This window comes from Galeopterus variegatus, unplaced genomic scaffold, assembly GCF_000696425.1.
Source record: "Galeopterus variegatus unplaced genomic scaffold, G_variegatus-3.0.2 Scaffold455, whole genome shotgun sequence".
Taxonomy (NCBI): domain Eukaryota; kingdom Metazoa; phylum Chordata; class Mammalia; order Dermoptera; family Cynocephalidae; genus Galeopterus; species Galeopterus variegatus.
The window spans coordinates 598,599-624,773 of record NW_007726566.1 but is presented as its reverse complement, the minus strand read 5'-3'; the positions used below and the strand labels follow the sequence as shown (position 1 = coordinate 624,773).

At 42.9% G+C, this 26,175-nt stretch overlaps 2 protein-coding genes across 2 annotated transcripts; one reads left to right on the top strand and one right to left on the bottom strand.

Annotated features, from left to right (window-relative positions):
• The first annotated feature begins 1,384 nt into the window (after positions 1 to 1,384).
• CSRNP2 (cysteine-serine-rich nuclear protein 2) lies at positions 1,385 to 15,057 on the top strand. The gene is made up of 5 exons (XM_008568986.1): positions 1,385 to 1,509; positions 7,130 to 7,366; positions 8,343 to 8,602; positions 11,985 to 12,281; positions 14,046 to 15,057. Exons 2-5 carry the CDS (start codon positions 7,216 to 7,218, stop codon positions 14,967 to 14,969), a joined length of 1,632 nt encoding a protein of 543 aa, XP_008567208.1. The 5' UTR covers positions 1,385 to 1,509; positions 7,130 to 7,215; the 3' UTR covers positions 14,970 to 15,057.
• A 2,131-nt stretch (positions 15,058 to 17,188) lies between these two features.
• Positions 17,189 to 26,128, bottom strand: LETMD1 (LETM1 domain containing 1). The gene is made up of 9 exons (XM_008568985.1): positions 25,948 to 26,128; positions 25,240 to 25,391; positions 23,053 to 23,168; positions 22,356 to 22,438; positions 20,799 to 20,985; positions 20,574 to 20,675; positions 19,888 to 20,040; positions 19,211 to 19,307; positions 17,189 to 18,250 (listed from the first exon to the last, which is right to left on the bottom strand). The coding sequence occupies exons 1-9, from the start codon at positions 26,067 to 26,069 to the stop codon at positions 18,180 to 18,182; spliced, it is 1,083 nt and encodes a 360-aa protein (XP_008567207.1). The 5' UTR covers positions 26,070 to 26,128; the 3' UTR covers positions 17,189 to 18,179.
• Positions 26,129 to 26,175: the final 47 nt, after the last annotated feature.

Below are 26,175 nucleotides of genomic sequence, written 5' to 3'. Positions count from 1 at the left end.
AAATGTCAAATACCAGGCTTTGTACTGGGTGCTAAGAATACAGTAAACAAAACAATTCCTTGCTCTTATGGAATTTAGTCAAGTGAGAAAAGACAATAAATATGTCAGATGGTGATGCTAAGAAGAAATGTAAGACAAAGGGATCTATCTACTTCAGAAATACAGTAGGGAAGCCCTCTGATATGGGGACGCCCGAGCAGGTTTTGAGTGAAGAAGTAAGTATGTGGCTAACTGGTGGAAGAGTTCTCCAGGCAAAAGGCCCTGAGCTAAGAGCATGATTGTGGGTTTTTTTTGGTGGCTACCCAGTTTCAGGATCCAAACCCATGACCTTAGTGTTAGAAGGCTGTGTTTTAACCAGCTGAGCTAACCGGCCAGCCCCTCATGATTGTTCTTTTGAAGGAACTGCAAGGAGGCTAGTTGGCTACTCTATTGAAGCACAGTATGAGAAGAAGAAAGTAGAAGGAAACGAGATGACAGAATGGGGGTAAGGTGGGTGGGACGAGAGAATGCACCTAGATCCTGTAGAGCCTTATAGGCTAAGGGAGAGGAACGATAAGAAACCAAGCAGTGTGTCCTTGGCAAATCACATATAACTTTTGACTTCTTAGTCTTCGTTTTCCCCATCTTAAAAACGGGTTGCAAAGTGATGAAAATTAAAGATCATGGTAGGCTGGCCGGCTCTCAGTTGGTTACAGCGTGGTGTTCTAACACCAAGGTGAAGGGTTCGAATCCCTGTACCAGCCCGCCGCCATTTTTCGTTTTTTTTTTTTTTTTGGTAAGAAAACAACCACATCAGTCCTCATATAAGTAGATAGCTCAAGATATTGCCTGTATTTTCTTCTTTATAACTTGGGCAGACTGCAGCAAGTCATCGCTGAAGACTAAGACCCCATGAGCAAGAAGGGGGATTATATTCTGTAGGCATGGGAGTGTGGTCCTGGCAAAAGGAAAAAGGATGCTTTAAAGGAAAATTCATTTAGTCATTGAATATCTGTCGCTGAGGGTTTCCTCTTCAAAAGGCTGCAGCGGTATCAAATTCGCTTTCCCAGGGTCCGCCGCAGCAGAGACGGTCTCCGGAGCCTGTTTGCCGGCCGGCTTCGGCTTTGCGGTAGTCACCGCCTCCAACTCCCGGCATGCCGCTGGGCGTGGAGCGGCACATAGACTCCATTTCCCAGCCTGCCCTGGGGTCGGTCAGAACGTGCCGGCGCCTATAAGAGCCGGAGCGCTGCGGCCGGAGCCTATTGTTAGCCGGAGCCGGGGCGGTTCTGGGTGTCTGCTACCTGGGGCGCCCGAGTTGCCGGAGCTGCCTGCCCCCCGCCGCCTGCCGGCCGGTCTGCTCACCCACCCTCCTTCCCCGCCCTGCCGCCCTGGGAGCTCCCCGACTGTCCCCGCGGGGCCCAGGATTCGCTCGCTCCTCCCTTCTTCCCACCCGGGCTAGGGCGGCGGCGGCAGCAGCGGCAGCGGGGGCGGCAGAGACCATCACGGGAGGAGGCAGCTGCGGCGGGGCCGGTAATGGGCCTGGGGGTGCGGGGCGGAGGGTGCCGCCTCGTCCTTTTTCGGGATCGGCCCTCAGGCGGCTATGAAGGAGTGGTCAAGCCCAGAGCCGTGCGGATGGAGGGGTCAGATATGAGGGAGGCTCGCACGGGAGCGGTCGGGGGGTGGGGAGCTAGGGCGCCGCTGGAAAGGAACCGAGTCTGGAAGAGGCGTGGGAGCGAGGGACACTGAGGACGCGGGCCCGGACTGCGGGGGCAGCTCTAGGGAGACCGATGAACGGCTGGGAAGCCGGCAGGATTGCGGATGAGGGTTGAGTTTGGAATGGAGTGGAGAATGATGTGGGACGGAGGGAAGTGAAGGAAGGGGAGGGAGAATAGAGGAAAATGTGGGAGGAGTGTTTGGGAATTTGTGAGTAGCAGGCAGGAAAGGATGAGGAAGGCTGGATAGGGGCTGCAGACGACTGGAATGAACGGGAAGGTCAGCAAGGTTCAGAAGGGGTGTTCATTAAAGGGAATCAGTGACTTGACATGTCCCTTCAGCTCCCGTTCCTGATGTCTCCCATTTTTCTGGCGTTGTGTGGGAAAATAAAAGCATCACTTGCCCTGGTTGCTAGCTTGGTCTTTTTTCACAGGCCCAAACACGCAGCCGACTGCCATCCATCCCGTTTAGTGCTATGATCTTGAATCAGTGCTATGATCTTGAATCATCCTTTTAAAGGGGTTTAGAGTGGCAGTGTGACACACAAACCGTTCTTCAACATGAAATGTTAGAAGTTATCCCCAAGAGACAACACTGTCCCTTGTCCTGCAGTTTTCAGTTAAAGGTAAATCCATACTTGATTCAGATTTTCCCTTTCTTTACTGGCTTTCCATCTTGCAAATCTCCAAAGCCAGGATGTTGGTGTGTGCGTTACAAATGACTTGATATCCTTGAGAGTTAATGCAGCATCATGTTCTAATTCTCTCACAAAGATCTTGTGTCCTCCATACGACTATAGTTTAGACATAGAAAGCCACATTCTAACCTTGTATTAGTGAATGGGTAAAAACTGGGGAGCAGTGATAGGAGAGGGGGTTTCTTTAAGTAGCTTAAACAGGCTTTCATTTGAGTGCTTTATAAATTCATGATCCTGATGATCACAAGGATGTATGAATCCATGAAATTCATAGTATTTAAGAGTCAACCACAGTCTTTTGTAAAAGGAGAAATAGGGCAGGTCATCATATTCAGATTTATCATAACACTTAGCAGCAAGGCTTCCTCTAACCCAGCTACAGATGGTAGCCCTGACAATTTAACTATAGATTTTGGTCCTTTGACCTTCAGCAGAAGGCTAGGTTCCAATTGAGTGGAGAGGCTTTCTCCTGTGAGATGTACTTTGTCTTATTATTTTGGACTCATTTAAGAAAGGGGCTTACGTTACCTAAACTTTGCAAATACATTCTGTTTCCACAGAATTTTTCCTGGCCAGTGCCACTTGCTAGTCTCACCTACACTGGGTTTTTTTTTTTACTTGTTTTGGTGGTTACAGGGATCCTTGTAGGCCTGAAAAAACTTAGATCTAGTACTAAAATACACATATGCTGGTAGATCTATTTTATTTGGTTCTAGCCTAATGTCTTCTATATATTGTGGATCTGAACTATTTCATATACCTTTGGGAAATGTTCAGCTAGAAACACTTGAGAAAAGAACATAAGGCATGTAGCCAAAAAGTGTCAGCTGACCTTTAATTTCACTGGCATTTAAAAGCTTTTATAGAGGGTTGCATTATTTTCTCCAAAAGCGTTTTTGTTTGAGTTGGTCATTTTGACAGTTAACTGTCAGTTATGACCTACATTTCCAGTCTCACCTTGATTATTTCTGTATGTATGGATTTAAGTGCTTGGAGTATAACTTACAAGTATCTCTTGAACACAGGCATTGCTCCTCTACCAGTGGATAGTTGAGGGAGATGAGAATGACTGATTTCTAATTGTGGTTTGAAAGGTGACTAATTTGATGAATTGGAAAGTATGGAAACTATTCTAGTTGTCACTATTTGTAAAGAAAGATTTCTTCAGGGTACTATGGAAGTGGATGGGAGGTTTGTTACTGGTGCCCAGTGAACATCTTTATTTAAGATGAACATTTTATGTGTCAAGTTCACACCAGAGTGGACAGGTAGAGCTGGGTTGAAATTTAAACTTATATTGGTTGTCAGGACATAATACAGTTTGAGTATCCCTTATCTGAACTTCTTGAGACCCAAAGTGTTTCAGATTTTTTTGGGTTTTGGCATATTTGCACTGTATTTATTGGTTCAGCATCTCTAATCCGAAAATCCAAAATCTGAAATACTCTGATGAACATTTCCTTTGAGCTTCACGTTGGTGCTTAAAAAGTTTCAGTTTGGAGCATTTCAGATTTTCGGATTAGCGATATTCAACCTGTAGATAGAATTTATTATTTTTATTTTTATTTTAAATAATGGAGTTAATGTCAGAGTGATGCTAACAGATACTGGGAATGGTGAAGAGAGCAAGAGCAGCAGACTCTCTTTGAGGATTTTCCTGAGTGCCAACCAAGATACTGGAATAGTTAGATCATAGGTCAGTATGCCCATTATTTACACATATAGCCATAAATTCCGTAGACTGCTTAAGGAAACTGTTTTTCTCCTAAGTTTCACATCTTTTTCCTTTTTTTCTTCTTCCCTACCTACCTCTTATCATTGCCCAGAAGCCACTATTCCAGAAGTAGAAGTGGGGAAGACATAGAAAAAAAAAGGAGGAGAGTGGAGTAAGCAGCCAGCAATCCTTGCTGCACCTTAGTGCACAAAAAGTAAACTAAAGAGAAATGATACATCTGAGGGCAACTGGGTTAAGATAATGGAGAATTTTAGTAATAAAGATGATTTTGGACCAGACCCAAGCTCATGTGGGGCTTACTAAGAAATATTCAAAGGAAACCCACACTACTGAGAGTAAGGGAAACCTGAGGAAGGAACAGGGGTGTACATTTGCTTCCAATCATGTTTCTTTTTTTTTCTTTTTTGTTTGATTTTATTTGCTTCCGATCATAAATCCCTGAGTGCTTCCAGGCCAAGGAAAAAGCCATTTTTCTAGTAGCAGCACTAACTGGAGCTCAGTTAAAACTGAATCGGGGGGGTGGGCCGGCCCGGTGGCGCACTGCTACAGTGTGCTGCTTGGGAGCGCGGCAGCGCTCGCGCAGAGGGTTCAGATCCCACATACAGACCGGCCGCTCACTGGCTGAGCGAGGTGTGGGCGCAACACCAAGGGTTGCGATCCCGTTGCCGGTCCTGGTCCGGTACGGGTGCGACACTGAGGGTTGCGATCCGTTGCCGGTCACGAAAAAAGACAAAAAAAGGGAAAAAAAAAAAAACTGAATCGGGGTTTGGCTGGTTAGCTCAGTTGGTTAGAGCACAGCCTTATAACACCAAGGTCAGATCTCTGTACCCGCCAGCTACCAAAAAAACCCCAAAAAAACAACTTGGGATTTAAGCCCTTTCTGAGAAAGCAGATTTTCAGCTCAGCCTTCTTTCTCATGTGGTTGATAAGGTATTTATTAAGTGGGGAGGAAAAATTAAATTCAGTGGTCAACATTATTTTTTTTTAATCCCACCCACATAAAGTTCTCAGTTACAAATGTTCCTCCCCCATCTCTCATAATAGAAAAGAATGAGAAATTTGTTGGATGATAGGTATCTTTTTTTTTTTTTTTCTTTTTGTCTTTTTCCGTGTCCGGCAACGGATCGCAACCCTCAGTGTCGCCCCCACACCGGACCGGGAACGGGATCGCAACCCTCGGCGCCGCTCCCGCGCCTTGCCCAACCAGCGAGCGGGAACCAGTCTGTATGTGGGATCCGAACCCTCGGCGTCCGAACCCTCGGCGGGAGCGCTGCCGCGCTTCCCAAGCGGCGCACTATAGCAGTGCACCACTGGGCCGGCCCCTGGATGATAGGTATCTTTAAACCCAGCTAATCTTGACCCATTAAAAAGTCCTTGGTTCTCTCCATTCTTACCATGTCCTAAGAATATGACCTCTGATGGTAAGATCAGTAACCTGAAGAACAGAACTGATACTCTGGCTCATTTTTAAATTTAATTACAATTTTATCAAGTACTTTATTTTTTTCCTCCCTGGCCAAATTTATTTCAGGAATGTGCTTGTCTGAGACCTGTGATGGCTGAGGTTTCTTAGGTATGTCGTGTGACCTGAATGCAGAATTTTGATGAGATCTGGATAGACAGATTAGGAAATATCTTTTCTAAAAAACTTATTAGGTCTGGTTGACTTTGTAGAGCTGATCCGAGGGCAGGCAGATTGCTTCCAAGAGACACAGTCTAGAAAAACAGCTCTTTAGCAGGCATCTCTTTACACCACGTATATTCTGGGTAGCTGCTCTGCAGTAATGGAGCCTTGTCATTCTGGGCAGTATTATTATTCCTGCTGCATAATTAGCAACTAGTGAGATCATAGTCTGGGGAGATTCTGGCATTACCAAGGCAAAGCAAGGGAGGCTTCGTCACGTGTGGCTCCAGTTCTGACAGCATTTCTCTGAGCAGATTCATGAACTTAAGTCCAAAGACAGAGAAGGAGAAAGATTTGTACCTGAGAAATGGACTATCTCAGATTCCTTGGTTGTGTGACAGCATGTTGAAAATACCGCCTGCTATATTGATGTAACCAGAGTAAATTGTCACTTCTTTTACTATTTGTTTTCCCCTTGCTGGTTTCTTTACAGAGGGTAGACCAAATGAGCCCTGTTTTATGGAGCAGAATGAGATTAGGAAAGATTCTGGGTTTTGAAGCCAATGCAGATTCTAATATTGGGCCATTTTTTTTAGTACTAAATTTGACCTTTTTAGGAGCCTGATGGGACACTTTAACACTCGTGAAGATCTGGGTAAAGGGTTTTCCTGACTGCTGATGTCCTTCAAAATTGACAGCCTGGAGCAGTATTTTCCAAAATGTGTTCCAAGGAGTATTTGCCCCATAAGATACAAACAGTGGGTTCCATAACACTGCATTCTGTTTTCTCCCAGCCTTCACCATGCTCATCAGTCTATTAAAAGCTTCTAACAGGTTCTGATGTAAACAGTTTTCTGAATAATTCTGACATAGTCCTATTTTTGTGTAAAAGCTATTAATATCCATGGAACCTGTATATTTAATATACACACTTGGGGAAATGCCAGGCTATATTATCACTAGGAAAAATAATTGGGTCTAGTCTCAGTTTAAGCAAAGCTTAGTTCTGCCTTTGATCCCCAGTCCCTCCCACTGGTCCCTTGGAGAGCTACTCTGTGTGATCAGAAGAGCAGCTACTCTTATCCCTGGGCTAATGAAGCCTAGAGCCTAGCTGGATTGGAACCAAAGGCCTTCCCTCCACTGGGAAAGGTGCTGCTGCTATTCCTCTGATTATTCTAAGAGTGATTGAGACTGGATGGGCTGAAGGGAAACAAAAGTAGGAGAATGTTGGCTGGAATCACTAGAGGAATGACCTAATCTTGAGAAACCAGACATCATTGCTAGGTTAGGTGCTTGCTTTCTTCAACTAGAGAGCTATGTGTAGACTTGGGAGGGGTCTGTCTTAGGACAGGAATGCTGATTCCTCTTTTCCCCTGGGCAGAATCCTAATGCACCTAGCTAGCTGGTGGTGAGCAGGGGCTTTGGGGCCAACGTGGTGGGCTCCCCAAGGAAACCCCTTTGAAACCAATGGATGCATTCACGGGCTCCGGTCTCAAGAGGAAGTTTGATGATGTGGATGTGGGCTCATCAGTTTCCAACTCAGATGATGAGATCTCCAGCAGTGACAGTGCTGACAGCTGTGACAGCCTCAATCCTCCTACAACTGCCAGCTTCACACGTGAGTGAGCTGCTCTCTCCCTGCCTACACCCACATTCCCCAAGCATCAGAGCCCATTTAGATAGAAGCTCTTGAGACAGCTTCTATCCAGCTTAGGGATTTGCCCTCAATCATAATCTTTCCTTGCTCTTTGGAGGGCCTCATTGCAAGTTTATAATATTATAAACTGAAGTCTGATTTATTCTCGCTGATTTTGCTTGTGTGTTGTGGTTTGTAGGTCCCCAGTATGGGCTGAATTAGATTGAAGAAGGAGGAGTCTAGGACTCTTCCCTTCCCCACCAAAGTCCCATAGTGTTCCAGGAAGCTATAACTGTAGCAGGACATAAATGCTTACTTCCTGGACAACTGGGGCAACTCCAGACTTCTTAATTCTTATGGCTCAATTACTTCTTGGAAAGAACATCTTATACTATAGATCAGGTGTTGTCCATGGGCCAAATCTGGTCTACTGCCTGTTTTTGTAAATAAAGTTTTATTGGAACATGGTCACACCCATTGTCTATGATTGTTTTCATGGCACAGTGGCAGAGTTGAGTAGTTACAACAGAGACCTCATGGCCTGTAGAGCCTAAAATATTTACTGTCTGGCCCTTTACAGAAAAAGTTTGCCATCCCCTGCTATAGGTCAAGGCTATCCAATAGAATTTTCTCTTATGATAGAAATGTTCTATATTTGCATTGTCCAATGGTAGTTATTAACCATATGTGTCTGTTAAACACTTGAAATATAGCTAGTTTAACTGAAGAGCTGAATTTTTAATTTATTTATAATTAACTTTAAATTGCCATGCATGGCTAATAGCTGCTGCATTGGACCATGAAGCTATAGATTGTTATATCCTGAAAAAATAGAAAGTTCTTTAGGTACAGGGAGCACATTTGGAGAAGAGTTGAAAGCCTAGATAGATGGAAAGAGTGAGGTTCCCAAAACAGACCATCTCTGGGTTAATAACATCTGTCTGTGCTCCCTTCCCAGCCACATCCATCCTGAAGCGGCAGAAGCAGCTGCGGAGGAAGAATGTACGTTTTGACCAGGTGACTGTATACTACTTTGCCCGGCGCCAGGGTTTCACGAGTGTGCCCAGCCAAGGTGGTAGCTCTCTGGGCATGGCCCAGCGCCATAACTCTGTACGCAGCTACACGCTCTGTGAGTTTGCTCAAGAGCAGGAGGTGAACCATCGAGAGATTCTTCGTGAGCACCTGAAGGAGGAGAAACTCCATGCCAAGAAAATGAAGGTGCCCAAGGGGTGTGGGGTCTGGTACTTCCCGTATGCTAAGATAAAGTGGGAAACCATCTAGGTCCTTTTTTTTTTTGGTTATTTTTTTTGCTGGCTTGCCAGTACGGGGATCTGAACCCTTGACCTTGGTGTTGCAACACTGAGCTCTGAGTGAGCTAACTGGCCAGCAAGGTCCATTGATTTTTTATTTAACTGTTGTCCTTGGCATGTAGAGATTCTAAATCTTTCTAATGAGAAGTCTCAGATTTGGAATCAAATATCAGTGTGAGACTCTTTTCTTTTCCTCTCTGGCAGGGGAGTCTACCAGAGATAGCAAAATGGCTTCCCTAGAATTCCCCTCATCACTCCCTACAACCCACCCTCACCCAAAAAAAATTTTTAAGTTTTTCTTTCCACTATCTTTTAAAAAATTTTTTATGTTTAAAATGTGAATACCTGACGGTATTAGGTCTGACACCCCTACAACCCACCCTCACCCAAAAAAAATTTTTAAGTTTTTCTTTCCACTATCTTTTAAAAATTTTTTTATGTTTAAAATGTGAATACCTGACGGTATTAGGTCTGACACCTCTGGAAACCCAAGGAAGCACAATTTTTAGTTTCTTGTCAAATGATTGTCCCTTGCCCTGATAGAACAGGTTTTGGATCTTTCACATTCTCTGAAAGGATCTTGCTGTTTCTACAACTCCTATCACTCCTAGGTGATAGTCTTCTGGGTGAAAACAACAGCATTATCAAATAGTTATTTATACTTGTATAATACTGTGCCTACCGTCTGATCTAGCACCAGCTCTTCAAGTTTAGGAGGAGGGAGGGACTGGAGGAAGACCTGTCTCAGATGGCTCTTTTTAGCTTTTGATATGCTAAATGAGCACCATTTGGCACTCCACAGTTTCCACCAGTCCTCAAAATTTACCCCAGAGTTTCTGGTTCCAAATTTGAAGAACACTGCTTTAAGCCTGGCCAGGTTTCTTTTGAGCCCAAAGCATGCTGACCCATATTAAAACAGGTGGCTGCATCATTTCCAAGGTTGTGGAAGACACACCAGAATGTGGTAGGGTTGGAGAACTGGTGGCAGATGTAGGCAGACCAGATTTCATTCCTTTCTCTCTTTAAGAGCTCTATGTCTACTTCCCTCAGCCTACTTCAAAGGCCTTACACCTGCTTTTCCAACCAGAATGACATTTAGGCTTCCCTTTCTTCTGAGGAATTCCATCACTGACCCTATCACCTTCCTGCTGCCATAGCAACAGCTGGGCAAATAAACACTGTTTTCATCAATTGCAATGAAGGCGTTCTTCCCTTTCTCCAGAAGAAAACTCCTCCCTCCTAAATCTGGTAGAGGAATGAACTGTCAAGACAGGATATCATTCTCTTCATGCCTGCCTCCTTGTAGGACTTCTAGGGACAAAGCCAGGTAATCCCAACACTTATAGCAGGATATTTAGTGAGCACTAGCAGTGGTGCTAACACATCTTTACATGTCAAGAGAAAGCCCTTGCTTTTCCTTCCCCAGGTCCAGTTTCCTCCTTTCTTACAAATTTTTCCTGTTGTTAGCACTCTGTAAGAGAGGCAGTCTCAAAAAAATATATTGTCTGCATCTTTCATAAACAGTCTGTTTGTTTTCCTTTTGGGCTGTTCTAATAACTGTTTGGTGCTCTGCGGCTTTAGTTGCCTATAATCTTTCTAATACTTTTATTATTTTATTTTTTGTATTTTGGACTTTATCCATATGGAATTCATTATAATGAATGGTATGAATTGGGAATCTAACTTTTCCCTGCAAAGAATATCCAGTTGTCCCAATACCAATTAAAAACTCTTTCCTCACTGATTTGAAATGCCACTTTTACCATGATATATTAAATTTCATATCTACATCGCTTTCTTTCTATTGCATCTCTAATCTCTTTGCTTTGAGAGACTAGCAGGAGGGAGAGTGCTTAGGAGGATGCCAACCCTGGTGATATAGACAGGAGCAATTTTGAGGTCTATAGAAAGGCCCCTTGTAGCTGGCCTGCCTGGTACAGAAATAGACTGAAAACCCCCAGAAGGGCCGAGCCCGTGGCGCACTCGGGAGAGTGCGGCGCTGGGTGCGCAGCAGCACTCCCGCCGCGGGTTCGGATCCTATATAGGGATGACTGGTGCGCTCATAGTGCTCACTGGCTGAGCGCGGTGCGGCCGGTCTCAAAAAGGACAAAAAAAACAACAAACCCAGAAGCCCCACTTCTCTCATTTCTCTACCACCCCCCCATCCTAAACTAACAAACAAAAAAGCCCGGTATATAGCTTATTAGCCAGGTCTGTTGCATCACATCTCTCCCAGGAGTTGTTCCTTTACCAGCACTACTCTGTGGTTGTCTGATGAAATAAACCAAAGGCTTTAGTCATGTGGCTTTCAAGCTGCTAGCAGCTTCCATAGCCCCAAGGATTATGAGGCCTCATTTTCTTTACTTGAATTCTCCAGCAAGTTTTGAGAACACATTCAGCCACAGATTGTCTTCAATCTGTCCTTCCACTAGAAAACCCAGATTTCTGTCTGTAGATAGTACACTCAGTATTATTTATACCACCTTACCTTACACATAGCAATTCTTTGAAGTCAAATTTAACAAAAGATTAGAAAGGAGAAAGAACACATTTCTTCTAGGCCCTGGGCTAAAGGGCTTTCTTTTTTTCTTTTTTATGAGGGTTTTCCTTTATAGCTGTTAATGTTCATTTTTTTTCTCCTTCCTATAAAATGAAGCTCTTCTGTGCATGCACAGATAATTGTTCACACTATGGGGTTCACATTCATTGACAAAGACCTGGTAGCCATGTACTACACTTTAATGTACTCTTTCCCAGAAGGTAGTTGGTAGTTTTGGATTCTACGGTGTACAAGTTGAAGGATGTTATACAAGGTTACCTATGTACCCAAGGAACATCCAACCATTGATATACTTTCTTCTTTCTGGTGTTAGAAGGCTGGTGAACCTAGGTTAAGGCACACATGTCTGGGAATGGAGGGTATATTCGTGGGAATAGATTATCTTCTAGGAGGGAAGATGAGACTGGGATTTTTTAGCAACTTGGACCCAGAAAGGTGATGTCTCCTGTGTTGAAAGTGTGATGTTAGAGCTGCTTAAGACTTCCTGCTCTGGATTTATTCTCCCGGTGTGCACCATCCAATATGGTAGCCACTAGTCACATGTGGCTATTTAAATTTAATTAAAATTGTAAATTCAGTTTCTCAGTAGCACTAGTGGCTGCTGTGTTGGACAGCACAGATATTCCCATCATTGCAGAAAGTGCAACAGACAGTGCTGCTATAGATGACCACTGTGAGGAAGCTTGTGTTGCTAATGCTCAAGAGGCTGACCTTTCCTATCTCTTGGCAGCTGACCAAGAATGGGACAGTGGAGTCGGTGGAGGCTGATGGACTGACACTGGATGACGTTTCAGATGAAGATATTGATGTGGAAAATGTGGAGGTGGATGATTACTTCTTCCTGCAGCCTCTGCCCACTAAACGGCGACGGGCCCTACTGAGGGCTTCTGGGGTCCACCGCATTGATGCTGAAGAGAAGCAAGAACTTCGAGCCATCCGCCTCTCACGGGAAGAGTGTGGTTGTGACTGTCGACTGTATTGTGACCCAGAAGCATGTGCCTGTAGCCAGGCTGGGATTAAATGCCAGGTCAGTCCAAGTTGGCCTGAGATGGTATATCTGCACCAGGGTCAGGGGGGTGTGGAGTAGGTGTCAATGAACATAGGAGGCTACCTATGTGGGGGTGGATTCTTCATGTCTGTGAACACTCCCTAGTTCCACAACCCTCCACCAATAAAGAAAACAAGCATGACAGGATTTAAGATATGGAGATACCTATTATCTTTTCTGAGTTTCACACCTCAGAGATGATAAGCAGCAGCTGTTAGCAAAGGGAAGAACAGCGGTTAGTATGTTTTAACATTTAGTAACTGTTCCTTAAATGCTGACTCCTTGAGATGAAAGGAAGCAGAGAAATGAGGTGGGCCTATACGTAGATTCTATCTGCTAACACTTATTCACAGTACCTCCACTCCAATTTTGTTAAAATCAAAATAGTTTTCAGATCCTGTAATTCATGACAGACCTGGCCTGGAAGAGTGTAAATCCAGTTTCCAGAAAGACAGAAGGTATCATCCCTTTGTTGGTTTTCTGACAAGGGACATTTTAGGAGATATATATCAATTGAAAACAGCAGTACCATGCCAAAGAATGAAATTTATCTGGAGCTTGTATGCTAAGGATATGGATGCTGAGTCCTTGTGGTTGAATTTTTCCTAACCAACCTTTTCTTTCTTATTTTTAGCTAGGTAACAAGTAGCTGTAGCAGATCTGGCCAAGTGTTACTTTTTAGAAAATACTGCTTTTCAGACTTAAGTCCCATAATGAATAAATCTGATATACACTGACCTGAGAACAGTCCTAAGAACTGGTGGAACTAGAGTAGAGATTTCTATAAGTTGATATCATAGGAAGATATTGTGTATTTGTATATGCTTATTTGCCTACTCACGTTTTTAATTTTATTTTTGGTACATGTGGATTTTTTTTTTTTTTCCTTTTTGGAATACGAAAAGTAGATAAAGAAATAGCATCTCCTTTCCCAACATCCTTGGTTTGTAGTAAATTATCTTGACTGCTTCAGAACTAAACCGGTCAACACTCAGGGAAAAATGAAGCAGGTAGTGCAAAGCTGCCATTATTTGTTTGAATCTTCATTCTAGTACCTTAGCAAACTGAGGTACCTTTGCTTAGTTTCCCCAGAATGTATTGCTTTGAACTAGCAAGATCCTCCATTCACTTTCCTATGCCTGTCATTGCAGAAGGCGTAGGCTTTGGCTCCAGCCTTTTGTTGTCTCAGTGAACCAGGTAAGTTCTGGAAAAGTCTGAGGCACATAAATTTCTTCACCAGAACTGTTAGCATTCAGAGAGGTATCTCTGGACTTTTTTTTTTTTTTTTTTTTTTTTTTAACTGGAAGGACCCTTTGATGTGATTTTTGTCTACATTCTATTTAGAAGAGGAAACAAAACTCTAGAGAGAAATGACTCTCTTGAGGCCACACCATTAATGAATGGCTGAGCTCGGACTGAAATGCAAGTGCTCTGTTAGCTCATGCTGCTGTTATGTTTTGAATTGGTTGCTTCTCTTTAAGACCTTAAATCCCAACTGCTTGTGTTTGCCAGCTAATGTCTCCTCTCTGTATTGTTAGATCACACCATTAATGAATGGCTGAGCTCGGACTGAAATGCAAGTGCTCTGTTAGCTCATGCTGCTATGTTTTGAATTGGTTGCTTCTCTTTAAGACCTTAAATCCCAACTGCTTGTGTTTGCCAGCTAATGTCTCCTCTCTGTATTGTTAGATCTGTTGGTCTCATCTTGCCTCAACCTTGTTGTCCCCCCTCCCCTCCCCTCAGGTGGATCGCATGTCCTTTCCGTGTGGCTGCTCCCGTGATGGCTGTGGGAACATGGCTGGGCGCATTGAATTTAATCCCATCCGGGTCCGGACTCATTACCTCCACACCATCATGAAGCTGGAGCTGGAGAGCAAGCGACAGGTGAGCCGCCCAGCAGCCCCAGACGAGGAGCCCTCATCTACTGGCAGTTGCAGCCTGACAGGGGCACAGGGTTCTGAGACGCAGGACTTCCAGGAGTTCATCGCTGAGAATGAGACGGCAGTGATGCACCTGCAGAGTGCAGAGGAACTGGAGCGGCTCAAGGCGGAGGAAGACTCCAGTGGCTCTAGTGCCAGCCTGGACTCCAGCATTGAGAGCCTGGGTGTGTGCATCCTGGAAGAGCCCCTGGCTGTTCCTGAAGATCTGTGCCCAGGCCTTACAGCCCCCATTCTCATCCAGGCTCAGCTGCCCCCAGGCTCCTCCGTCCTGTGTTTTGCTGAGAACTCAGACCACCCAACTGCCTCAACGGTGAACAACCCATCCTACTTGAACAGTGGGCCCCTGGTCTATTATCAGGTGGAGCAGAGGCCAGTCTTGGGAGTGAAAGGAGAGCCTGGTACAGAAGAAGGCCCAGCCTCTTTCTCTAAGGAGAAGGATCTGAGTGTCTTCTCTCTCCCTGTTACCTCACTGGTGGCTTGTAGTTCCACAGACCCAGCTGCCCTCTGTAAATCAGAGGTGGGGAAAACATCCACTCTAGAAGCACTATTGCCCGAAGATTGTAACCCAGAGGAGCCTGAGAATGAAGACTTCCGCCCTTCTTGGTCCCCCTCAAACCTCCCCTTCCGCTCGGACAATGAAGATGGCTGTGGGGTGGAGACAACCTCACAGCACAGTGAGGACCGGCCTTCGGAAGATTCTTCCCTAGAACTCCCTCTGGCAGTGTAGCATGGGGATGGAGATTCTGCCTCTTACCCATTCTCTATTTATTCCCTTATTTTATCTAATGCCATTTCAAAACAAAACTGTAGAAGCAGCTGCTGCTCCCATGTTATTTTATTGGGGTCTTTGGGGAATAGGTGGGAAAGGATTGTTTGTATTTTTTAAAAGGGAGACAGTACCAAGGAGACCTGCCCCACTGGGGGTTTTTTTATTTTGTTTTTTTCCTGTATCTACCCTCTTGGTCCTTCTTGGATATACAGGGTTAGACAGTTCTTACACTATTCCAGTTCAACCCAAAGAATTGCAAATGTTTATTGGAGCACCTCATCTTGATGGTATATAAAAATTGGAAGCCAAACCAATTCTTAAATGCCACATACAACTCCCAGGTTCCAAAGGATTCAAGTTCTGATAATAACCTTTTAAGTCTACAGAATGGGACTCAAATTCAGTTCTTACCTGTCAGGGGGATATAGTTCCTGCTCCTCTTATGTCCAGCTTATGTTCCAAGATCTGCTCCATTGGACACCACTGATCTCGTTTTATTAGCAAAGTTATCCTTGCCTGTTTTGAAATGGAGGCAGTAAAGAGCAAAACACTATTCTTCTCTAGCATCCTTGACACCATGCTTCACTTCTGGTATGGTTTATTAACCAGGAAAGAAAAAAGTGAAAAACTGTTTTTTGTTTATTTCTTTTGGTGGGGAAGATAACTATTCCTACTTATCTCATTCATAAAGCCTTTTCTTGGTGTCTTAAAGCAACCATCATCTATGTCATAGCATCATTTCACCCATAAAATCTCTGAACTCTGAGCCTGAAAAGCCTTGTACTTAATACAGATACATTTTTAAACCCATTCTGCCTTTCTTGTTCATTCCTGTTTTAGCTCGGTTTTATGTTTGGAGGGGAGTTCTTAATCAAGTACCTAAGCTCTTATCTCTCCCCATTCCCTGGCCTCACAAGAGAGTTGAGAGTCTTAAGTACCTGAGATCTAGATGCTAGATCTAACCTGAACTGAGCTATACTCCCCAACCTTAGACTGGTAACTTCAAATACAAACCTGAAGCTTAACTGGAAATCTGGCTCTCTAGAGAAATGGATCTTTTTGAAAGTTTGTGTTGGAAGGAGGGGAGGGTGAGCTCTACACATTCCCTCTTCATGAAGGCTCCAGCTTAATCTAGAAAGTGGATTCCAGCTGCTCAATAAGAGACACATTAGCTTTTGGAATCAAACCAGGAATTCAAATCTGTAATTAATAAACACATTGCCAACCCACAAGATATTTGATATTTCCGAAAAACTGTAGTTTCTTAATCTAAGTCCATCTCTTCATTAACTACAATTCTGACTCACGCTGTTCCCAATCTTTTGAATGCTAAATATTAACATTTAGCATTAACTGTCTTGTCAAGCAAAGGACCTTTTCTACAACCTAGTCTATCTCATTTCTGGTGCTACCTGAGTTGGACAGAATTATAGCTCACGGTTGCTAAGAAAGCCGGGCCTCTGATCATAGAAGCAGATAGCTTCAGTCCCCTTCAGTCTAGGCCTAGATAAAAGAAATGACTCATTACTACAACTCCTATTTTCCAATTTCCTTTTCACATACTCTATACAGGTAGTATTTTCAATGTGAATCCAAAGCTTGTCTGGTTCCTGAAAACAAATTTTTTTTTTTTTGCCCTTTAGGTTCTTTACATTGTGATAATGCTGTATTTAAAGAGAATATTTAAATGTAATATTAAAAGAATATTAAAAAAAAAATGGTGCGTTATTCCTTATCTTGGTAGATCAAAATTCAGTACAGAAAGGATGTTTCTATAAAACTAATTAGGTCAGTTAGGAATTAATATTGACAATAAGAACATCTTGTGATGGAGAAAATAGAATATTCTCTTCAGAGCACCAAGAGCTTGATTTGCTTCATATGCCCTTATATGCCTTTTTGGCTGAAGCAGGGCTTGCTCCTGCACTACTGAAACTCTGCCATGTCTGTAGTCCCTATTCTTTGGTCCCATTTTTTCATTCCATTAACTTCATATATATGAAATTCTCTCTTCCTAGTTACCACGTAAAATGTCCAGCAAGAAGATCAACTTCAAATGAGTTCCTTCAGAACTTCCATCCCATCAGAAGGTTCTACTCCAACCAATTAAATCCCCTTTAGTTAGGTTGTTAGTCTTTTAAAAGGAGCCTTAACAAAATGATTAGAATATGTATAAGTAATTTCCATCAACTGGTTTCAGGCAGTCTTTACTTGGGTTTAAAAACAGTGCTTCATGCATTTACAATAAGTTATTACAGAAGTACAGGTCACTGATGTACACATACAAAAGCTAAACCCAACTTACTATCTTGATACAGACCTCTCCTGGTCTCCCTGGGCTGGGCAATAATTAAGGATTTGATCCATGGCCCAGAGAAGGCAGCCATTGTCAGTTACAGTGGGATCACTGCAACCCAGTGGAGGTAGCAAAGAGTAGAAGACCCATAGGGGCTATACTACAGCCCAGAAATTAAGACAATGGGGGCTGAAGGCTATAAATACTGGGGAAGGGGTCAAGAAGCACTTGTACTTCCTTTTGTCTTATTCATTACAATGTTTCCATAATTTATTCATTAAAAAAAAAAAAAGGTGTTTAAAGGATTTGAAAAGGAAAGGGATTGATTGGTTAGCCCATGCCAGTAAGGGGAACTAAAGAATCCCTATTTTTGGTCATATTGGAAAGGACTGAGGGGAGCACTGAAGTGCATGCATGGGTGTAAGTGCTCCAGTTTAAGTACTGTTCTCATTGCCAGCCAGAAATTTTTAAAAAACAAAAAATAAACAAAAACCCTGCTATAAAGAATATAGCAGTGGATGAGTCCTAGACCAAATGAGGATTCCCATCTGGGGCAAAAGCTGACTTCCCAGAATCTGAACTTAACACGTCATAGTAAAAGCCCAGTACAGAGGCTCCTGCCAGCTAATTACAAGGGAGATGGGATGAGACTTCACATGGGCCACTCCTGGAAAGGGGGCTTGTTTTACTTCTAGCTGTGAGGGGAATGTCTGTAGTTCCCACATGGGCACCACGCTGTGAAGCCCATGGCACCTGCTCCTCTGCCACCCACACACCTAACAGTGCACACAGACTCTGCTGACAAGTACTGTTTGGTCCCACATTGCTATACTATGCGACCGCAGGACAATACCATCCATTCCATGGGTCACTCAGCGCCTTGTCCCAAGATAGTTGGTGGAAAGCAGGACCACGTTGTGCAGCAAGAGGGATAGCTCAGCTTCTGAAAACACCATCAATGTTAGTGGTTTGGCTAGGAAAAAATTTGCCTTCTAACCTCCTTAGTGTATAGGGCTTGAAACTGGAGGCACGAAGCCAAGTGCAGGGAGGTGTGGCATTAAGGGGTTATCATTTTCAAAGTTCCCCTGCTTCCTTCCAGCCCCTGCATGCATGTTTTCCTTTCCTTCCACTATATATTCGTATCAATTCATCTTCTATTTCTTGATTCTAATGTGACGGCAGTAGAAAATTCAGAGATGGTAATGGCACCATTGTCACCTTGGGATTCTTCTGGTAGAAACTGGTGCTCCAGGGACATTTCTCAGCTTCAAGATTAGTAGGCTTACCCTGATATATAAAAGCCGAGAAAATATCAAGACCTAACCAAAGGTTCCAAATAGGAAATTGACAGGCCTAATACCCACCCTCAGATACTTTTTGTTTAGCTAGTGGAGTGTTTTTGTCTTGAATCTGAATGCCTTTAGACCAGTGCATCTCAACTGGGACAGTTCTGCCTCTTTCCCCCTACCTCTCCTCCAACCCCAGGACATTTGGCAATGTCTGGAGATATTTTTGTTGTCACAACTAGGGACAAAGGGGTGCTATGGGCATCTAGTGGGCAGCAGCCAAAGATATTAACATACTATAATGCACAGGAAAGCTCCTCACACACACACAAAACGTCAATAATGCCAAGGTTGAGAAACTCTGCTTCAGACTAGCATGCACTCACTATTGTGTTCCCACAATCCCCACTACTCCCTCTTATCTTACACAGTTTACTTCATTACCTGCCTAAACTTGAGGTAGGCATGTGAGTAGGAATGTATTTGTGCCCTTTTAATTAGACATATATGTTAGATGAGGGTCTCATAGTACTCAACAGTCAATTTCCAAATAATCTCAGAATAAAATACAAAAGTAACTTGAATTTTAGTGGCATAACCATAGAAATTTGTCTTACCTTTCAGGCTGCAGGAAATCTGCAGCCATTCTCCCAGCCATGTTCGGCACCTGTCTTCGCCAATACCGGTAGAATTCAGGCCACGAAGATAACAAGCCTATATCACTCAGAACAGAAATAGTTCTTAATAATCATAAAGTGAGTATGCGAAGTAGAATCCACAAATAATCTTAAATCTCCTTTTTTTAAAAAAAAAATTTAAAATTCTTTTGGTGGCTGGCTGGTATAGAGATTGAACTCTGGACCTTGGTGTTATCAGCCCTAGCCCTAACCAACTGATCTAACTGGCCAGCCCCTAAATCTGCTTTAAATAAGTTACAACCTTATCCTGGTAAGAAACCTTTCACCATGGCAATCTAAACTAATGATGGGCAAGATGAAAACAGGCCTATATAATCTAAAACAGTAGGTCTAAAGTGTAGTGTCCTTGGTTATTGAATTACCAGAAGAAAAAACATATAAACCAAAATTACTGTGGGCAATTCCCTCCCACTAGTTACGTAGCAAAAAATAAATAAATAAATAAATAAAATAAAGACATAGAAATGAGGTGAGAAAATAGAGAGCTTCAGTTTTAATGTAACAAGCAAGAAAAGGAGACCCTGGTAAGCTTCCAGCCTGCTGTGAGCTCAAAACCCAACAAGGGTTGAGGGTTGATGATGCAATCAAGCCCTTACCGATTTCACTTCCTGAGCAGTCAGTTGGCCAATCCCCAGCTTTGCCAAAGCCCTGTCCAGGTGGTGAATCACAGTGGTATGAGTCTTCAAACGATGTCTCAACAAGGGAGGAGGCAGATAAGTTGTGAGAAGCATGGCCTGGCTCAAGGCTTTCTGTGATACGACAATATAGGAGGAGAAAGTCAAATAATATTATATCAATCAAGCAAAGACCTGGAGCTAAGTGTGGCTGTAGAAAAGAGAAGGCCTCCTTTGCAGGAAGCACCCCAGGATCTCCTGAGCAGGGGTGATGGGGGCCAAGGGCCTTGGCCACGGCCCCCCAACATGAACAACCAGCCCAGCCACGACCACCAAGCCGCAGCAAGAAGGGACTCAGGTTCCCAAGCTGGGATGGTGGGGGGTGAGGGCTTTTACCACACACCCCTGACATCTGCACACAACCCGGCAATGACAAAGCCACCCCTGGAAGCCCCCCAGTATCCCCTGTGGGAATGGGGGCGGGGGTACAGGCCTTAATCCTGCCCCACCTCTTTCCTTCTTCTTCCATCCCACTTCCTTTCCTTTTCCCCTCTCCCCCTCCATCCCACCTGCTCTGCAATAACACTACCCTAGAATATAAAAAATAATATTAATAAAATTACATTTTCTTTAAGAAAAAAAAAGAGAGAAGGTCTCAAAATGCTCACCACTTGCAAAGCCTGGAGTTGGTTCATGCTCAGAGGATGGTTAGAGAAACACTCTCTCAGAGCCAGGATATCATGTATTGCTGGATGGGTACCATGCTGTATCTTGGGAGAGGTAAGAGATTGGCAGATGTCAGGAAGGTCCTGACCAGCCCTCTTACCTAGTTTTAGTGCACACTGCGTCTAATAAGATTCCTAGTTTGTAGGAAGGGTGAACTGGAGGAATACCTTAGTGCACAGCTCTGTCAGATGCCACTGGAGTCTTGCATCAGAAATGAGAGGGATGGACTTTTCTAAATAACTAATGATTTTTGGGTGGGACTGCTTCCGGAGAGCATGATAGATATCTAAGAAATCAATTTGTTGTTTTGGGGTCCAGAAGTGTTGGACCAGTAGTTGCCTGGGAAACAGGTACCTGAAAGGAAAAAGAATCACAATGTCACTTGCTAAAACCAGCATCTTTCAAAGTGAGCTAAGAAAGCATTTGGCAGAAATGAATAGAATACTAGGAGGAAGAGATGGAGATGCTATTTCCCTACCTCAATGTTCTTTTTCTTAAACAAGTCTCAGACCAAGCTTTACATATACACTGAAGCACAATTTCAAGCAACATTACTAAAATGTGATATGAAAGGGAACAGTAGTAGAATAGTGTGGCATGCAGCAATCAAATAAAATGACTCCTTTTGAACTAAAACTCAAACTTGTGAAGAACATGCTTTAGACAGAGTTGCAGACAGAGCTAGACACTATATATGATGTCAACAACCTAACTGTAGCACAGTCCTTATGTATATATAGTATGGGAAAGGTAATAGATTTGTTTTTTAATTCATTTATCCACATGTGTGGTGACATGGCCGCAAATTCTCTGGTACTCCTCTTATGGAGAGGTGAGGTCTATGTCCCCGCTTTTTTCCCAATCTGGGTGATTGATTCAATCAATAGAATAGAGCAGAAATAAGTCTATGTGACCTCTAAGACAAAGGCATAAAAGGTCATGTAGATTCTTATCCACTGGAACACTCACTCTTGGAGGCCTGGGCTGCCATGTAAGAAGTCCCACTACACTGAGGCCACCATACTAAAAAGGCCACATGTAGGCACTCTGGTTGACAGTTCTAGTATTTCAATCACCCCTGACAATGCACCAGACATAAGACTGGCCTTGTGCCCTCCAGACTAGTCCATTCAGCAGCTAAATATCACTGAGGGACCTCTGTCAATACCTTATGGAGGAGAAAAATCAGTCACCCACCTGAGCTCTGCTCAAATTCATGACCCATAAAATCATGAAAATGGTGGTTGTTTAAGGCTATTAACCTTCTAGGTTGTTTGTTACACAGCAACAGATAACTGGAACAACATGCAATGTCACAGTTTAGAATGTCATCTTTGGATACAAAATAATAAAGATATGTTATCAGAATATGAAATGCACTTTTTCACAAAGAAAAAAAATTGTCCCAAGTTGCTATGCTTCTCAGGGAGTGGGTTGCTGCCTCTAGGAATAATGGAGAAAGTCATTGTCTATTTCACATCACACAGGGCAGCTAAGAGGTAGGGAGAGTCTAGTCCACCTATACCTACAGCTGTGATGTGGCTTGGTAACCAAGGTGTTACTAAGTGGTTATTATGAACCTTGGGATAATGAGAACACTGGAGCAGAAAGTTTGATAACCTCTGTCTAGCTTCTGAAATAAAAAGTTCTTCTTAGAATAATTTTTAATAAAAAAAAAATCTATATATCTTCAAGATACTGGGGAGATGGAAGGCTATACTCACATTAGCAAGAAGACCAGGTAGTTGGCAAAGGGTGGAATGGAAATGATACCTAGGAAAAGACACTTGGTGACATCTCGGCGGAACTAAGCAGAAATAAACACAGATGCAGTTTTAACCCAAGTAAGTTCTTAATACAATAAACAATCCCTCCAACCCATTGTGCAGTAAACATCAATAATAGCACAGAAAAAGGACCAAGTTTATTTCTATCTCCTTCTAGATGGTAACTTCCTTGAGGACAGAATCTCAGATTTGTTCACTTTTGTATCCCAAATAATATCTAGTACAGGACCTGACATTGTATCAAATCTCTCAGCGAATTCTTCCTGATCTGCAGAACGAGGCCCAGACTTTCATTCTCACCTTCATAACTACCCGTCAAGTCACCATCATTCTACTTTCCTGCTGCACTTTTCATCCGTGTAGATTTCTATATGTTCAGAAACTAACTGGATTTTAGTGTTTACAACTTTATTCAGAAAACGTGCCAGAAACTCTATGGAGCTCTGCTATGGAGGGCTACAACTCTAATGACCCAGTGACAAATAATCTAATGCCTTCATTCAGTTCAATACTTTGATCTCGTGGCAAAGGGCAAAAGTTTGATCAACGGTGAACAAGAAAGAAAAGACTTGAGATCTTGGTAAACTGTAAATACCTCCCCATGAACTTCTGGATATCTGCCTCCAGCCCATACCTGTCTCAAATGCTCCATCTCCCGGTATGAAAGTTGATGAAACTTTATATTGTGCTTCCACATATTTGCCTTTATTCTTCTAGCCTTTTTGGCATCAGCCCATAACATCTGCAATCCTGCCTCATTAAAGTAGAGGACAGAGTGTGGTGTTATTCCAGTTTGAATTTGTCCATAACCTCTTACTCCATGTTTACTCAACATGCACACGCACTCGTCCCTCCCAAACACTACTCCATATAAAAGCTTTAAACTAGGTAACTTCAAACTCTCATGAGGCCAACCCATATCTCTTTTCTCATCCTTTTTTCTCTCTGCACATCACCTCTCTTCAAGCTAAGTTGGGCTTCTGTGATCTGTATGGAATGGTCTAGCTCTTATGATTCATTACTTACTCCTTTTTAAAAACAAGCTCCCTAACCTCAGGAAGTTTTGCTCAATTAACCCTATATATTCCGTAGCCAGATATTAACTTATCTCCTTTCTGGAACACTTTTATAAGTAGTATAATTCAATATGTTTCCATGATCACATACTTAATCTTCATTCTCTGACAATTCTTACATTTACCTAGGACTTTAATTTTAAAAAATGCTTTTACATTTATGAATGAAATGATATCAAGATGGCTTCAAAATAATACAGGAGAAAGCAAGCATATAAATGACATAAGATTGGCAGCCATGAATTGATCACTGTGAAGTGAGGTTAAGTACATGGGTTGGTTCATTATACTATTCTCTCTACTTTTGTGTATGTTTAAAATTTTCCATAATAAAAGGTTTAAAATCAAACAAACCAAAATGTTTTCAGACTCTTTTCTCATTTCATCATAGTTACAAACCTAGGGGCAGAGAAAACAGCCATTCTTATCTCCACTTTACAGATGAGGAAAAGTTATTTTTGAAGTCCATGAAGCTAAAAATAATTATAATATTCAGAGTCGACAATGTAGCAGTTTATGTAATTGGTATTATGATAAAAGTATAGAGTATAATAATATTAATACCTAACCCTTATTGGGCACTTGCTATGGATCAAGCCCAGTTCTAAGTACTTTACATGTACTGATTTATTTATTTATTTTTAATTTTTTGTAAAAGATGACCGGTAAGGGGATTCGTCTAACTTCGTATAATGTATGCTATACGAAGTTATTACGTGCAGCAAGACAAGACACATCTTGTAAGGGTTTACTATTTTAATATCCCTTAATGACCAATAATGAATTCTTTATAGTTAATCTGTTGTTCTCATGAAAACAATCTAGATTTAAAGAAATCAATCATTAATGAGCAGTAAATGACAGCTCCCCAACAACACAGCTGTATTTTTGTAAAAGTGATTAAACATTGTCTGCATTCATAATTGCATGGTTAATAAGAATGTTGAGCACCAAGTCAAGCATTGTTGCTAATGATGACAGATTACGATGCTACAAATGCTTTGGAGTTATGGATCCGAACCCGGGGCCTTGGTGTTATCAGCACTGCACTCTACCGAGTGAGCCACGGGCCGGCCTCATGTACTGATTTATTTAATCTTCACAACCATGTGGTCAATCGGTAGGTTCTATTATTCACATTTTACAGATGAGAAAACCATGAGACAGAGAAGTTATGTAACTTGTTCAATCACACAGCCAGTGAGTGACAAACTGGGATTTGAATCAAGCAATCTGGCTCCAGAGTGAACACCTGACACTATACGTATCATCTCCTAGTAACTAGCAGATGAACCAAAAGATTCAGAAACCAAGTATACGTAGTGCTATTTAGACTACAATATGCTACCTAAGATAGATTTGTGACAAGCATTAGACCACATTTTCTTATGGGCCAAGTTAACTGATAAAACACAGGGCAAGTCTCTATAACCATAGATCCCTGTCCTTGTACAGGATTAAGAATTTCTACTACAGCTAGGTGTATGGTTAAGAAAAGTGTAAGAATATACCTCTATTCTCCTCTCTCCAGTGTTGTCAGAAGTTATTTCTCATAACATCTTTCTAGAAATACCCTCAAGAAGTGCTAATTTATAAAAATTAGTTTAATGTTGAAGCACTTACAAATCAGAAAACATCCTAGTTCACACGCTCATAGCAGAACCTGCAAATGATCTTACTTATTCTAACTCTCTGACATCGACAAAGAGCTGACTCAGGGATTTCTATTTTATTTTTATTTTTACCTTTCATGAAGATTGTATACAGGACATAGAAGCGGGGGAAATGACGACCCAAGAAACGATGGTATTTCCCATTAATCACTTTTGTCTTGGTCACCACATAAGAGATCAAGCTCTTCACATCTGCCTTTGGAGAAAGGTGAATCTCTGAAGACCTACAAGGAAAATCAAAGAGACTATCTGGGAACCAGTCCTAGAAGACCCCTCACAGCTGGAGTCCCTAATGTAAAATACAAGCCTCAGAGAATGTATGCCAAGACTTGAAACTTCTGAAATCCAAGGAAGATCTTGGGGTCAAGGAACTATAAGCAAAGAGACTGAGAAAGATAGGGCAGAGGTCAGGCAAGTAGGGAAGTCAGGGTATGAGTCTGGAGACAGCACAAGGTTTGTGAGACAATCTGAACTACAGGCTAAGGCCAGAGACAGGTGGGATCGAGATAGCAACGGTAAGTAAATCCTGAGCTGAAAAAGGGAGGTTGAAATATGAGCTCAGGACAGACTGGGAAATCAGACAATATGGGCCATTGAGAGTCGAGAAGGTCAGGAAGCCAAGTCACTAGCGGGGATCGGAGTGCGAATCCAGAGCAGAAGAATTAAAATCCGGGGGCCAAGGCGTGGAACCCCGAGAATTAAGACACAGCATGCAAGCAAGGTTGAGCCACTGGAAGGGCCTGGACGTCAAAAATGCTTTTCTATCTTCAGGTCCCTCACCGAGGGGCCCCCCAAGCCAGGCCACAGCGACCAAGCTGCAGCTTCCGGGTGACAAAGAATCCAGGAGTGGCCGCCGAACCCCACAGAGCAGGACGAGCCCAGCACACCCTAGAGAGCGCCATCTTCACAGCCTGAGGGTGTGGGGGGGTCGGGGAAGGAAGAGGTCGTCTTCGGGTCAAAGTTCACCACACGTCGCGTTCGCTCAACAACGCATGCGCCTTCCCCGAC